At 47.5% G+C, this 16004-nt stretch overlaps 1 protein-coding gene across 1 annotated transcript in view; it reads left to right on the forward strand.

Annotated features, from left to right (window-relative positions):
• Positions 1-1595: 1595 nt before the first annotated feature.
• LOC122367055 (fibrinogen-like protein 1) overlaps positions 1596-16004 on the forward strand; it is a 37614-nt gene continuing 23205 nt past the window's right edge. Inside the window, exon 1 of the mRNA XM_043339834.1 lies at positions 1596-1956. Within this exon, the coding sequence (XP_043195769.1) occupies positions 1756-1956 (201 nt within the window). The 5' untranslated portion in view covers positions 1596-1755. The remainder of the gene's footprint in view (positions 1957-16004) is intronic.

Consider the following 16004-nt stretch of genomic DNA (forward strand, 5'->3'; position numbering starts at 1 on the left):
CTCCGCATCCCTGCCTACAATGATAAAAACATTATACAATATATGTACAGGTGATTTTGCATTGTACGAGAGTGAAATTAGAATAGCTTACCATGAACAGCAAAATGAACAGGTGATGTGATGACTGATGATTGGTTACGATTGGCCAAATGTGTTCATCATACCGTTTTAGTTTCTTGCTTGCAAGCAACTTGATCTGACTATCATTATTCGTTATTGGATTTGGTCAGCTCGGCCTAGCCCCTAGCGCATCATTTTCCTAATGCTCCTATTGATACCACACTGGGGAGATGGAAATACACGTAGGGAGGTAGGCACCTACCTAAAACTTTGATCTAAATAATTCTTAGTAAATTAATATAGGCACAAATATCTCTAGTACATAGAAGATGACTTTCTAGTAACCATCAATTAAGATATAAAGTTACGCAAGGCAAATATGCCTATATTCTTTGATGCTGTGATTTGCGAAGCCACTGCGCGGTTCGAGGCTGCCTGCTCCCACGTTTCATGCCAGCCGCCGCGGGCCCCGTTCCTCGCCACAAGGCCGCACTGGCGGCAGACTGCCTGGGAGGTAGGCAGGCCCGCAATGCAGCAGTTGGACGGCCGCCCAGCTCGCAACGAAAGTGAAATTAACGCGTGCACTATGCCGGAGTGCGTAATGGTTTAAACATGATGTTCGAGCAGTTCTATCGGTAAAATGCGATATCTCAGCCTGTTTCCACGGCGATGCATATCGACGAGGTCAGGCAGCATTTTACACCGTTAGATTCTCTGCAAGGGAGGCCGTGTAGAAAATGGCAGTAGGTAGGGATAGGGTAGCTGCACCTCAGGAAACCGCACAATAAATTCAAGCCAACTAATGTTAGACGGCCAATTTTTGTAACCGGATGTTCAGACGTGTGTTATTTTATTGAAATAAAAGTTTACTGATAATTGTTTGAAGTCATCAGGCAGGAACGAATGCATTAAATGTTCACCGTTAAAACGCACGTTTAAGCCTAATAGCAGCTAGCCTACAGCACGTCAGTATTTCTGGGTGAGGGGCTATAGCTTCAACAAACTGACAACTAGATGACACCAGGCATGGTGGGAGTCAAAGTTGGACGAGACCTTGATGACATGCTCTGGCATATGTAAACCTTTCGTCACAGCATTCTGTTGGTGAACTGGAATTGCGCGACCGAGACGCTGGACTGGTGTTGACGCAATCAGCTCTGGCCAGTGGCGGGAGAAGGGCCGTGGCTGGCCGGCGGCAGCCAAATGTCCACCGCGCCGCCGTGTGGAGACAGCATAGAGCAATAGGCACAGCGCCAGTTTCGGCTCGCGCCAAGGCATCCTTGGTGCTCCATTATCATTCAGCTACTATCCACGCGATTAGCATCGCTGTATAAATTTCATCATCCAGTTCACATGTGATGAATCTTTCGAAAATGATAAACTACCGTCTGAAATCCTGTCAGGAGGCTAGGGCCGGCCGGCGCGCTGGGCCGTGTGTCCACCGGTCTGATGAAGATGCCTGCGGGCGGCCGCTGTCGGAGTGGGACGCGCAGCACGCGGCGCCCGGGGTCAGTGGAGCTAGCTGCGGCGGCCGAGGCGGCCGAGCCCCGCTGCACGCGCCGCCGTCCTATCACACCTGCCATCGGTGAGAGTGAGTGCCTCGGCGGCAGAGCCGGCCGCCACGGCCGCTCAGTCGGGCCCGACACAGTGGCACGGTGCACGACGCTGCCACCGAGCCGGCGAGCGGCAGCCACCATGGCGCTGGCACGCGCCGCCCCGCCGCTGCTGCTGCTGCTGCTGCTCTCGGTCGGCGCCGCCACCGGCCAGCTGCAGAGGAGCGCCGACGAGGACCAGCAGCTGCGCCAGCTTGTGCGCGAGGCCGTCAGCGACGCGCTGCGGTCGCAACTGGGCGAGTACCGCTGCGGAGGCGGCAACATCAGGAAACGACAGGCACCGGTAAGAGAAGGGACGCTGGCGGACGGCGCGGTGGTGGGAGCCCCGCTCGTCGCCGCGACGGGCCACTGCTTCCCACGGCATCCCACTGACACAGGCCTGCTGATACATCAATGGTTCTGTATCGTGGGTATCATATGGGCCGGAATGATTTCTTGAGTATCCTGGCTACTGTTTGATTTTCTTCCCTTGACTGTGGCGAAATACTTATCAACAACGACCTCTTCTGCACTAAGGATATAATTTACCCGTTACCGGCCCCTTGTGGTGCATTATATACCTATTAATTACTATCATGGAAATTAAACATCAAAAGCATGGGCATCTTTTTATAGAGTCCTGACATGAGGTCCTGTCATTGCCAAGTTCGAAGTCATTGTATAGGTAATGGGAACAAACTTGACACCACTTGATTTCACACGTGGCACGTGCAAAGGTAGTCACTCACATGAATTCAGAGTAGTCCGATGTTTGATAAAAATGATGTAACTACTCTTAAAAAAGACCATAAGTCAATTGGTCCAGCGGTTGCTGTGATAAGATCTCTCAAAATCGTTACAAGTTTGACAAAAACAACTTTGACACCTTTGACGTCTCAAGTGGCATATGACACGACGATCACCCAGCTGCAATAAAGAGTAGTCAAATGCGGGGTAAAAGGGATTCCCGACAAAAAAAAAAGACTGCAGGTGAATGCAGTGATAGAAGTATCAAGTATATACTTCGCGTCATCATAAGTTTCCAAAGAATATTTATTTCTTGCCGCAATTTAATGATTGATTCCAACCAATAGGTATCGTAGTGAAGTTGCGTTGGGTTCCGGTGGTTGGTGACATTTGTGACATTAGTGAACTAGCCCTTATAATAAATAGATGCTAATTTTTTTTTAAGGTATAGGTACTTAAAGGATCAAACAGATCAAATGGATGCACGATGTTCCGTCCTGAAAAGGGCTTACCTATATACATTTGTACTTAACTTTTATTGGCTTGATCAATAGGTACCTACATGAGAAATAGTGTTGTAACATCACCAGAAACATGAGCGATGCTTTTGAAAAGCTTAAATTAGGTCTGTCCATTGCTCGTATATGTCAGCATTGATGTCCAGGTCCTCTTGAATTTGCAACAGCCACATAAACTATAAACATAAACTATGCTGTTTATGTTTATAAACATAAACATAAACTATGCTGGTTGTTAAAACTTGCGAAGTAGGGCGAGTAATTTTATCAAGTGCTTTGATATTGCATTGGGTATCAGGCAAAGTAAAAAAAAAAACTGAGTGTGTGCACCACTCGCCATTATATTTAGCAGGCTCACGCTAAAGGTGTCGTCGGGCCGTAACGGCACAGTCAAATCTCACACGGGCGCACGCAGCCGGGATCAATTCATGGTTGTTGTGTTAGTATCCAGCTGGGCAGCAACCGGATTTAGCGCGGCCAGAGACAGCCGCCCGGTTGCATCAGGTCTCTGTGAGCCGATCGGCTCCCTCTCGGCCTCAGCGCTGTCACTGAGGGTGGTCGATGTCAGACCGTGCGCGTCACCCATCGGTCACTGACGGCGTGACCCGTCAGCCGACACCGTCCAGCGACCATCCCAATAAAATCACTTTTAATTGTTTTTTAGGGTCATGAGTTTCTATTGAAAGGTAGTGTGCCATCTTTGAAAGATTTCCCATTTTATTTTTCCTGGGATAAGAAGCTTCTGTTTTTACCTAATATCGCAAAAAAAAAAAAATCAAAAATGGGCCTGGAATAGTGCCTTTTTCGCCTAAAAGTTTATCGGTTTTTCGATATGTATAACAACTGTAGTGGGCTGGCCTGCAAACAGGCGTCGGCAACAATCGCGAATGCGGCGCACATGTCATAGGTGTAGCAACGTATCTCTTTGGTGAAGGATACCTTTCACCAAAGTTTCAGATTGGTGAAGGATCCTTCACCAATCTTGGACAATGCAAGGGAGGGTCTTCACCTACCTATGCTTAGAACTACTGGATTCGACGGTTGATCAAATGTCTGTTTTTTAACCCGCGCCCGGCTGGGGGTCCTGGATTTCCACGCCCTGCTGGGGGGGGGGGGGGGGTGTTTGAACACCCCCTTCTAACTCGGCTCCTGGGCCACGTAGCGATACGCGGAAGGCGGCGTTCGAAAGAGCGCCAAAAATGATGACGAAATCACTTCGGTCACTTTTTTGGTCAGGTCAAAGGTCAGGTCACTAGAGGTCATTGAAGGCAAAATTTCGCTGATTTCTAGGTCGAATGTCGACAATTTCCAAGAAGCCAACGCATAGCTCGGGAACCAATAGAGCTACAGCGCCACGGAAAAGCGCATTCGATAGCCCTATTAACGCCCTTTCTGAGTAATTCGCTCAGATTTGACCTAACGTCAACGGTTTTGCCTGCAGGGGGCAAAAACTGCCAAAATAGACGATTTTTCGGGAGCAGGTACACGGGCCTGATCCGCCTTTAACCCTCGCCCGCACATGCCATTTTCCCATCCTAGAACGCACATGGGGGGGGGGGGGGTGGTTGCCACCCCCCCGCGCCATTTCGTTCCTGTTGGAGATAGAGCTTAGCAGTAAAGACCAAAAAGATTCTTTGGGAAGAGACGAATCCAATGATACCCAGTTTTACCTTCTCAGGTCAGTCATTGACCTTCCAGGTCAGGTCAAACTAAAAAATATTGCTGTTTTGGGTCACCGTTGGATATCAAGTGTGCTGCTTATCAAATACCGATGACGATGCTGTTTTCTGGTGCCAAGCCAGCTAGAACCTCTTTGTCACACTACCCGACCAGAATTTTGCTGCTGAGGTCATTTCAGGTCAAGTTAGGTCAAGGTCAATTATATGTGTTTGTATGTCTGTGTGTGTCTGTGTGTATACTGATGTGTGCACCGATTGTTTTTGGGTCCATATTACATGAAATCATGATCTGAGAAGCTTTTACCAAAAATGCAGTAAAAAAAAACTTCAAAAAAAGTAAATTCAGCTTGCCTAAAACGCAATTATCTTAGGTGACCTAGGTTGACCTTGACCCTGACCTTGACCCCTGTACATCGTCAAACAACATGTTCCATGATAGGTAGGAGGTAAGACTGGCAAAAAAGGCCGAAATCAGGGTGTCAAAAGCTCATAAGGCCCATGGCAAACGCAAGATGTTGAGAATTGGCCATTTGGGTCATGACATGACCTGAAAAACAAGGTCATATCTCCGAAACCAAAAATCACAGAAACTTGAAATTTTCAGTGGACATCAAGAAAGGATAGAGGAGCAGCTATACGAAAAATCAGCCTTCTAGCTCTAAAAATGTTGAGTGCAGAGCAGAAAGACTACCTGGGGGGGGGGGGTGGCAACCACCCCCCCCCCATGTGCGGGCGAGGGTTAAACAGATCCTTCGGTCCGGTGACATGTCCCGAGGGCACGGCCTCGCTTCATGTCCCGGAGCAGCCCTCTGACCTGCCGGGCCCGAGAAATCGGGATAGCCCCAGCGTGCGCACCAGTGCGGTGCCACCTGGGGCACGTGACAGGAAGCGTGCGGTCAAGGCTGTCCCGCGTAGCGGGTGCCGAAAACGATTCGTACCACTGCCGTGTATATAGTGTACTAACCCAGTATGAATGCGTGCTACTAACGACAAAAGCCCGAGTCGGGCACCAAAAATATTTTAAAAAAGACGATTTTTCGGGAACAGTTTTTCTGCAATAACTTTTGACTCAAGCCTTGCACGAGCTTTCTTTTACCGACATCGTGTTCCTCTTGTCAAGACGCATCGAATGAACTATAATTTGACATTGAAAGTTCAACTTAAAAATTTGACCTCTGGTCGACCGGACATTGTCATGTTGCATATTAGTGGATCTGTATCGTCGAGCTGAACATATATAAGGCGTTTTCATCGCTCTAGCGTGCCTCTTTCAAAAGTTATGTAGTCGCAAAAACTGTTAGATATTATTCGTGACCTGAGATGACCTCAGGGGCATAAACAGGGGTCACGGGTGCCGTTTTCATGTTCAGTGTGTCAAAGTTACTTGTAATTTAGTGTTTGAGAGTGTTTAGAATGACTTTCGTCCGAAAAAAGACGGTTTTGAATTTCCTCCCATTGACTTATAATACCTAGAGAGGTCGCAAAATTGACCCGACCTTAGGTCACCGATATGAAAATCCGAATTTTGTACATACTGTTGCACTTATCAATTGCTGAAAGCTTCAAAGCGATCCGTCACTTGGTGTAGCTATGGCATACATTGAAACATTTTATGATGTGTTTATGAGGTGAGGTCACTCGTAGCGACCTGGTGACCTGACCTTGAAGGACCCTGGTCTGAAATTTTCACAAAATGTATAACATTGATAGATGATAAGGTGCCGCCGTTTTTCAGATATCTGCGAAAAACCGCAGGGGGGGGGGGTGTTCAAAAACCTCCCCCCCCTCCCAGCAGGGCGCGGGTTAACACACTTTGACCATTTGCCCCAGTAGTCAAAATTCCTTAGCCGAGGCCCTGATTTACATTTTGCTGTCATGGCAAGATGCACAATTCAATTTTAGGCAGGCATTGAAAATTTGACGTTAATGGGATGATAAGGGCGTAAGATATCTGCGAAAAACAATGGGTTGGCGAAATTCGCCCCCCCCCCCCCGCTTGCACTGTGCGTGTTGGTTGGCACGGTCCTGTCCCTTTTCATAAGGCTCAGGTGGCATCCTTCACCAATATTTTTGGCGCTCCTACACCCATGGCACATGTGACAATAAGCAAAGGTCATTATAGAGTTACGACGTACGGGAATGAGTTATCAGCTGTCTAATCGTAGACAACACAATGTCGAGCCTTAAACTGTAGGGTAGCCTGGGGCAAGACGCCCCAGATAATTTATTTTGCTGCATAAATTTTGTCCCACATCACCTGGAAGGCCAAATTTGTGCTCAATGCGTTCTTTGGACATTTTACTTTAAATTGCACCCCTCAAATTCATTCACTTATGATCGGACTCCAAGCTAGGAAGTGATTTGTGAAGCAACTGCAAATGGGGCATTTTGCCCCAACCCCAGGGCAAAACGCCCCACGGCCTGGGGCAAGTAGCCCCATACTTTAGATTACAGATTTAACATGGTAGTTGGCTTAATCTTATGTGAGAGGTCCGTTAGACCTCTGGAGGCACGGCTCTGAAGTTAGCACATTCCATCCTGTCAGGTGTTCAGCTATGACACTATTGTATGAGCAGGTTTTTCACCTGCCTCATAAGACCAAATAATAAATTATTGCAATGCAAATGTTTACAGAATACTTCCTTTGCCATCCAGTTGCTGAGAAAAATACACATAAAGGCATAGAAACTTACTGTTCGACAGCTACCGAACATCAGAAAGTGGGTGGCCCGAACAACACATGAGGTAAAACGCCCCATGGGGCTTTTTGCCCCGCGACCTACTGGGGCGTTTTACCCCATCACGTAGTTCGGTCAGAGAACAACGCTTTGCACTCCAGCAAGACATAATTTAACACGAACCAACCCGGCATGATAAGCGTTAGACAATAGTTGTTCAAAATACATAAAAGTCGTTAACCTGATGTGGACCATAAAAGAACGCCATGATGCATAATCTGACAACAAAACATAAAAATCACTCAAAAAACACATTTTTGGCTATATCTCCCGAAAGAGTCATCACAATTTCTTTCCAGTCTGCTCATATAATGATCATATAGTGCACGTTTTATAGAAGAGAGGATGTTTCCCCAGAACTCTGCCAGTTCCGAGAAACATCGGTGAGGCGTTTTACCTCGGCGGGGCGACTTGCCCCGGTCTACCCTAAGCCTGTATTGGTATTGTTTCTTTTATTTGGCTGTCGAACATTATTTATGGTTTGAAATATGATTTTATGTAAAATAATTGATATGAAAAAGCCGTCTCTTAAGTTATGACCCCATTTCACCACACGCAAGTGGCAGAAATGACTATGATCAGCTGACGCATTTTTCTTGGCCGAAGTCAGAGCGCGCGGCCCGACGCACCACCACCGCACCACAAAGTATGAGCAGAAGCCGCGCCCAAAGCCAGGGCCCCGGTAAAGTGAGGTAGCCGAGTCGGGGCAGCGTGCGCTGACCCAAGCCGGGGCCGCAGCTTTGGGCGCGGTCTACCGCATCCCCGCGGGCAGCCCCGGGCTATCACATGACACCGGGAGGACGCGCGGCCCCGGCTTGGGTCAGCGCACGCTGCCCCGACTCGGCTACCTCACGTTACCGGGGCCCTGGCTTTGGGCGCGGTCTACCGCACCACCTAACAGGCGTGTTCGAAACCGCAGGAGATGATGATGAACGGGTTTATCGAAACTTGATTGGATGAGCATATCGGTAATAGCGATTTCAGTGTGTGCGTTTATTGTTCATAGTGGTGTGAAATGTGGTTGGGGTACGACCGACAACCCGTCGGGGCGAATTTCGCACTGGGGTACTCAAAATTTGAAGAATTTAAGACGTTTCCATGAGTTTTGAAGGTATGGATAAGTTCTAAAAATCCGGTTCTCCTTATCTGGGCCATTAACTCCATACGGTCCAGGAAAGCTGGCACACTACCTTTAATTTGCAGAAGCTCGTTTCTCTCCATTCCAGTCGTAATCCTGGTATCCGTGTTCAAGGGAGAACTGGTTGTAAATCACCGGGAGTCGTAAATATCGTCAATAAGCTTATGATATAAGAAATTATTCGCAACAAGGCCATATATAGATTCGCAATAACGCGATGCTGGATGGTATTGACCAGTATAACGCCTTTTGGGGCGACTAACGGAGCGAGCGACAGGGTGGGTCTTGCACGTGCGAAATTGCGAGGGGGTTCCTCCAACTGACTTATGCACGGCACCCTACTAACCGGTCTATAGCGATGTGCCAAATTTGAGCACAATCGGCCCAGCCGTTCTCGAGATCTGGAAGCGGCACCTTGCACGTGCGCACGTGCAAACTGGGTCCCAACTGTCTTGTGCACGGCACCCTACTAACTGCTCCGTAACCGTGTACCAAATTTGAGCGCAATCGGTCAAGCCGTTCTCGAGATCTGGAATCGACCCCTACACGTGCGCACGTGCAGCAGCACCCCAATTTTGGCTCATAGATATGCATTGCCTAGTGGGTGCCTACCTACATGCCAACTTTCAGCGCAATCGGCCCAGTAGTTACCGAGATATTGCAACTATTACAAAAATGAAACCTCTTCGTTTTGCACGTGGCACGTGCATAAGGGATCACCCACATGCATCAGGAATAGTCCAATACTTGGTAGAAGGAATGAAGCTACCCTACAAAAATTACCGCATGTAAATCGGTCAAGTGGTTGCTGAGATATAAGCCTCGCAAAATCGTGACCACGGAAATTTCGTTTAATCTAAGGAAAGACTACGCTCGCTTCGCTCGCTCCGTAATTGAACGGCCCGGCACCATTATCAGAAGCCAGCCATGAGGGACGCTAAGGATCCCGAGTCCGAATCACGAAGGGGTTCTGGTGATGGTGAAGCCTGAACCCCCGTTGCAAAGCACATTGGGCCAGACCAATATCGCATTATTCGCATTATTGCTACTTATTTATCTCTTAGGACTCAGTGAAACTCTTGAAAGGACTCCAAACTCAACAATCTGATGTGAGATCTCAGTTTTGGCATGGCGAGCAGTTGACCCCAAACGCATGCCTTCAGAACAGTTTCGGCCGTAGACTGAAATGCTGCGGAGATGTAGGTATGTACAGGTCTCGCGGGTTTAAGCGGTAGGTTTTGCACCTAGAAAATTTTATGTAGGGGAGACCCGGGAGGTATGGGCCGGTTTTGTGAAAAGGAAATTTTCTTCCAGTGGGAAGTGGCTAGACCCGGTTTTTCACTCTGTGTACGTGAAATTGCCTTTCGTCTGCAAAGTGTGCCTGATATTAAGCATCTGGGATCAACTATTTTGTCTCGAGATAACTCTCATTAAATCATGCGCTTTTTCGATCCATCAAAATACATTGGGAGATATGGGCCATGGCCCGGGAGGTATGGGCCGGTGCCCTTTTTCATATTATTTTCTCGATACTGAGAACAATACCCGTAGCTGGTATCTACCTTGATCTCTCTTAGAGCCAAAGAACCACATAAGCGGCCAACAGCTTACTTCATGTGGGTCACGTGGGCACTGATATGTATTTCGGTAAACTCAATGATTCTCCATTAAATAAGATAAATAATATTGTTTGTTCGAATGAAATTTGTAGTTAAATTTTCGACCTTGCGCGACAAAAATAAAACTTATTGAAGAGGACATTAAATGAAAGCATCATTTTATTGATTTAGGATCAACGGGGGTGGGTGGCCCGAGCCTCCCGGTTAGGACGCCAGAATGTGCGTAGCATCTGGGCTCATAATCTTGCAAGAAAGCTTCAAATTGTCTATCCAGTCTTAATTTGCATGCTTTAAACTTTATATTACCAATGGTCTGACATCATAAAACGAGCCTGGTTCAAATCTATCACGAATTTTCTGTATGTACCGTATTTTACTCGAAGAGGGCCAAAACGCTTTATCACCGCTCATTGCCAAAGAAGACTGAGGCAAATTTTAGAAATCACGTGGGTTGTATAACGGAATGGCTGCTACCATTTTACGCGGTCAAATGTGTAAAAATACGCAACACTTCTTCAAAACTGTGATGGCCCATACCTCCAGGGGGCCCATACCTCCCGGGTCTCCCCTACTTCAGGCTCTTCGTCGTATTAAGCTTTTAAGTGTTAAAGATACGATCGACTTGTTGGGTAACAAGCCGGCCAGGATCGTGTAAAATGGCTTCATCGTAGATCGATTAGTTTCTGAGATATAACCGGAAATGTAAATGTGCAAAACCTACCGCTTTATCTCGCGAGAGCCGTACATACAAACTGTGTGAACTATCACCAGGAAAAATAACACCAGTAAAACGCCTTTTGGGCGAAGAACGAGCGAGCGAGATAGTGAGCCCTGCACGTGCGGAAGGGCGAGAGGGTGCTTCCAACGGGCTTGTGCAAAGCACCCTTCTAACCGGTCGCTAGCGGTGTGCCAAATTTGAACGCAATCGGCCCAGCCGTTCCTGAGATCTGGAAGCGGCATTCTGCACGTGCGCACGTGCAAACGGGGTCCAAAATGACTTTTGCACGGCACCCTACTAACTGGTCCCCAACCGTGTACCAAATTTGAGCGCAATCGGCCCAGCCGTTCTCGAGATCTGGAAACTCCCCCTGCACGTGCGCACGTGCAGTAGCACCCTAACTGCAACACATGGGAATGCATTGCCTGGTGGGTGCCTACCTGTATGCCAAGTTTAAAGGGACCCTCCCACCTTCAAAAAAGTTAATGAATTGGCATGAAAGTGATGTCGCTCGGTTCAGAAAGAGCAAAAATGAATATCTACCAAATTTCATCGAAAAATATTCACCGGTTTTCAAGATATTAGACTTTTACTTTTGTTTACTTTTTGGGATCTCCGCTGTTCCTAGCGACTTTATTTGAAAGTGCGGCATTTGTTGCGCGCAAAGCAGCATATACCACCGCGTGCTGCCAAACGTTTAAGTAAAAGATTTAAAAATCGTTAGATCTCCGCTGACGTCACAAATTCTAAGGGGGCATACCAATGCATTAGCCCCTTAGAATCCGAAAACTGCAAGTTTGAAATTCCATATCTCCGAATTAAAGCATTTTTCGATGTTGTGAATGCCCAAACCGGTATTTTCAGGCCATGGCCACCAATTTGGCTATCTCAACTCAAAACTAATGTTAAGGTGGGAGTGTCCCTTTAACCCTCGCCCGCACATGCCATTTTCCCATCCTAGAACGCACATGGGGGGGGGGTGGTTGCCACCCCCCCCGCGCCATTTCGTTCCTGTTGGAGATAGAGCTTAGCGGTAAAGACCAAAAAGATTCTTTGGGAAGAGACGAATCCAATGATACCCAGTTTTACCTTCTCAGGTCAGTCATTGACCTTCCAGGTCAGGTCAAACTAAAAAATGTTGCTGTTTTGGGTCACCGTTGGATATCAAGTGCGCTGCTTATCAAATACCGATGACGATGCTGTTTTCTGGTGCCAAGCCAGAGCTAGAACCTCTTTGTCACACTACCCGACCAGAATTTTGCTGCTGAGATCATTTCAGGTCAAGTTAGGTCAAGGTCAATTATATGTGTTTGTATGTCTGTGTGTGTCTGTGTGTATACTGATGTGTGCACCGATTGTTTTTGGGTCCATATTACATGAAATCATGATCTGAGAAGCTTTTACCAAAAATGCAGTCAAAAAAACTTCAAAAAAGTAAATTCAGCTTGCCTAAAACGCAATTATCTTAGATGACCTAGGTTGACCTTGACCCTGACCTTGACCCCTGTACATCGTCGAACAACATGTTCCATGTTAGGTGGGAGGTAAGACTGGCAAAAAAGGCCGAAATCAGGGTGTCAAAAGCTCATAAGGCCCATGGCAAACGCAATATGTTGAGAATTGGCCATTTGGGTCATGACATGACCTGACAAACAAGGTCATATCTCCGAAACCAAAAATCACAGAAACTTGAAATTTTCAGTGGACATCAAGAAAGGATAGAGGAGCAGCTATACGAAAAATCAGCCTTCTAGCTCTACAAATGTTGAGTGCAGAGCAGAAAGACTACCTGGGGGGGTGGCAACCACCCCCCCATGTGCGGGCGAGGGTTAACCCTCGCCCGCACATGCCATTTTCCCATCCTAGAACGCACATGGGGGGGGGGGGTGGTTGCCACCCCCCCCGCGCCATTTCGTTCCTGTTGGAGATAGAGCTTAGCAGTAAAGACCAAAAAGATTCTTTGGGAAGAGACGAATCCAATGATACCCAGTTTTACCTTCTCAGGTCAGTCATTGACCTTCCAGGTCAGGTCAAACTAAAAAATGTTGCTGTTTTGGGTCACCGTTGGATATCAAGTGCGCTGCTTATCAAATACCGATGACGATGCTGTTTTCTGGTGCCAAGCCAGCTAGAACCTCTTTGTCACACTATCCGACCAGAATTTTGCTGCTGAGGTCATTTCAGGTCAAGTTAGGTCAAGGTCAATTATATGTGTTTGTATGTCTGTGTGTGTCTGTGTGTATACTGATGTGTGCACCGATTGTTTTTGGGTCCATATCACATGAAATCATGATCTGAGAAGCTTTTACCAAAAATGCAGTCAAAAAACTTCACAAAAAGTAAATTCAGCTTGCCTAAAACGCAATTATCTTAGATGACCTAGGTTGACCTTGACCCTGACCTTGACCCCTGTACATCGTCGAACAACATGTTCCATGATAGGTGGGAGGTAAGACTGGCAAAAAAGGCCGAAATCAGGGTGTCAAAAGCTCACAAGGCCCATGGCAAACGCAAGATGTTGAGAATTGGCCATTTGGGTCATGACATGACCTGAAAAACAAGGTCATATCTCCAAACCAAAAATCACAGAAACTTAAAATTTTTAGTGGACATCAAGAAAGGATAGACGAGCATCTATACGAAAAATCAGCCTTCTAGCTCTAAAAATGTTGAGTGCAGAGCAGAAAGACTGCCTGGGGGGGGGGGTGGCAACCACCCCCCCCCCCCCCCATGTGCGGGCGAGGGCTAAGCGAAATCGCCCCAGTAATTACCGAGTTACTGAAATGGGAACAAATTTGGCACCTCTTATTGTTGTATTTTGCACGTGCACTGGGGGTGACCCACATACATCAAGAGTATCCTATTTTGGGTAGAAAGGATGCTGCTACCCTACAAAAATTACCGCAAGTCAATCGCCCAAGCGGCTGCTGAGATATGAGCCTCTCAAAATCACTACTTTTGCAAAACAGCTTGAACACCCTTGACTTTTCACGTGGCACGTGCCACGACGGTCACTGAGATGTATCAAAAGTAGTCAATTACGGGGTAGAAGGGATGGGGCTACCCATCAAAAAAGACCGCAGGCCAATCGGTCCAGCGGTTGCTGAGATATAAGCCTCTCAAAAGCGTTACAGGCCGGGCCGGGCCGGGCCGGGCCGCTCATACTGAGATTTTTCCGTTATATTGAAGAGACTCACTTCGCTCGCTGCGCTCGCTCGCTCGTAACAATATAGACAACAAATGCCACTGAATCAGTTTTATGTGCGGAAATTTCCCCAGATGGATGAGCTCCAACTATTATTTTATTGTTTCCAATCAAGCATGTGCCGCGCGTTAATTACTAATGAGCTCAATTAACTAATCCAGGCCATAGCGTTACCGTTACTGTGCAGCTGCCCTGGCGGTTCAGTTTTGACCATGTTTTGTCTGAAATGATCACGCCAGCGGAATAAACATTTTTCATTCTTTGGAGAAATAAAATGCGATGCTTAGTGCAGCAGAATGGCCTTTCGGCCTGACAACTTTGATATTCAGACTTTTCCTCTTTTGCTACTAGATTCACTGACAACTCTCTCACGATCTTTTCAAGCTGACCGACTTGATCAGGTCGACGTGGACATTGCTGCGCTGAGCTGCAAAGAAATAGATTCTCGTCACTAAGCTCAGCGGCCACTGACACCAGTCCCGTGACAGGGCGTGTGCCGTCCAGTGCCGGTAACAGGACAGCAGACTAGACGGCTTGACACTTGACCAGATGACACAGCAGCTGGTTGGATGGCAGACCTGCAGCGTATCGGGAGACAGGAGGGCGAAGTAGGCCGCAGGGTAGTTCACTGGGTCGCAGGCAGATACGGCTGTCAGCAAACGACAGGTGATGCAGATCCGGCTATGGTGCGAACAGAAGCGCAGATCGATTGTTGTGTGAATACCATGGAAACCTTTTCATTGCGATTAACATTTTTATTATTGCAATCTCTTTTAAATTATTATATTTTACGGTTACCTACTATGGCTGCGGCAGGTCAAGCGAAAATTCTTAATGATGAGTTGAAACGTGCTGCCATTATGCGATATGTTGCGATGAATATAAACAGGGGCGTAGGCAGGGGGCCTTTGGGCCATGCCCCGCCCCCCCCCTTGGGCGCTGACACTGGCGGATCCAGGGGGGGGGGGCCACCGGGGCCATGGCCCCCCCCAAAAGCCTGAAAGGGGGGGCCAACATATCTTTTGGCCCCCCCCAAAACGCTTGGAGAAAAATTAATGTGAGAAGGTTGCGTAGTAGATACCTACTAGAATCAGCAGCGTGATTCAATAGCGTAGAGAAAGTCAGGGGCGCGGGAACTACTTTCAGACTGGGGGAGCACACCATAATAGAGATCAACCTAGGTTCCCCCCAAATCTAGTTTTCTCACCGGTTTTAGGCCACTTATTTTTCATCCCTTGGCTTTTTCAACAAAAAAAGAAACAGTTGCAAAAAAGGACGGTATTCCGTTTGAAAGTTGTGGGGGCACCGCCCCCACTGGCGGATTCAAGGGGGCCACCGGGGCCATGGGCCCAAAAAGCCTGAAAGAGGGGGCCAACATATCTTTTGGCCCCCCAAAACGCTCGAAGAAAAATTAATGTGAGAAGGTTGTGTAGTAGATACTTACTAGAATCAGCAGCGTGATTCAATAGCGTAGAGAAACCCAGGGGCGCGGGAACTACTTTTAGACGGGGGGGGGGGGGGGAAAGGTCACACCATGATAGAGATCAACCTAGGATCCCCCAAATATAGTTTTCTCGCCGGTTTTAGGCCACTTATTTTTCATCCCTTGGCTTTTTCAACAAAAAAAGAAAACATTTGCAAAAAGGAGCGGTATTCTGTCTGAAAGTTGTGGGGGCACCGCCCGCACGGCCCCAGAGTTGGGGGGGGGGGGCAAGCTGCCACCACTGCCCCCTCCCCCCGGTTCCCGCGCCTATGGAGAAACTACCGGGTCTACTAGCTTCCTTCATAAAGTGTCGTCATGTCTTATCGTCACCCCAGAAGGTCTTATTGCATAAATATCGATTGAGCTGTCAAGTTAACAAACTTGCTGTGGCAGCCTGACCTGACATGACCCGGCAACTTTTCATTCACGGAATATGCGCAATAAATTTTTTAGGAAAACTCACTAAGTTTTCGTTGAAAAAAAAACTTGTTTTGTTTCGTAATTGTA

This window comes from Amphibalanus amphitrite, unplaced genomic scaffold, assembly GCF_019059575.1.
Source record: "Amphibalanus amphitrite isolate SeventyFive unplaced genomic scaffold, NRLGWU_Aamphi_draft 000847F_arrow, whole genome shotgun sequence".
Taxonomy (NCBI): Eukaryota; Metazoa; Arthropoda; class Thecostraca; order Balanomorpha; family Balanidae; genus Amphibalanus; species Amphibalanus amphitrite.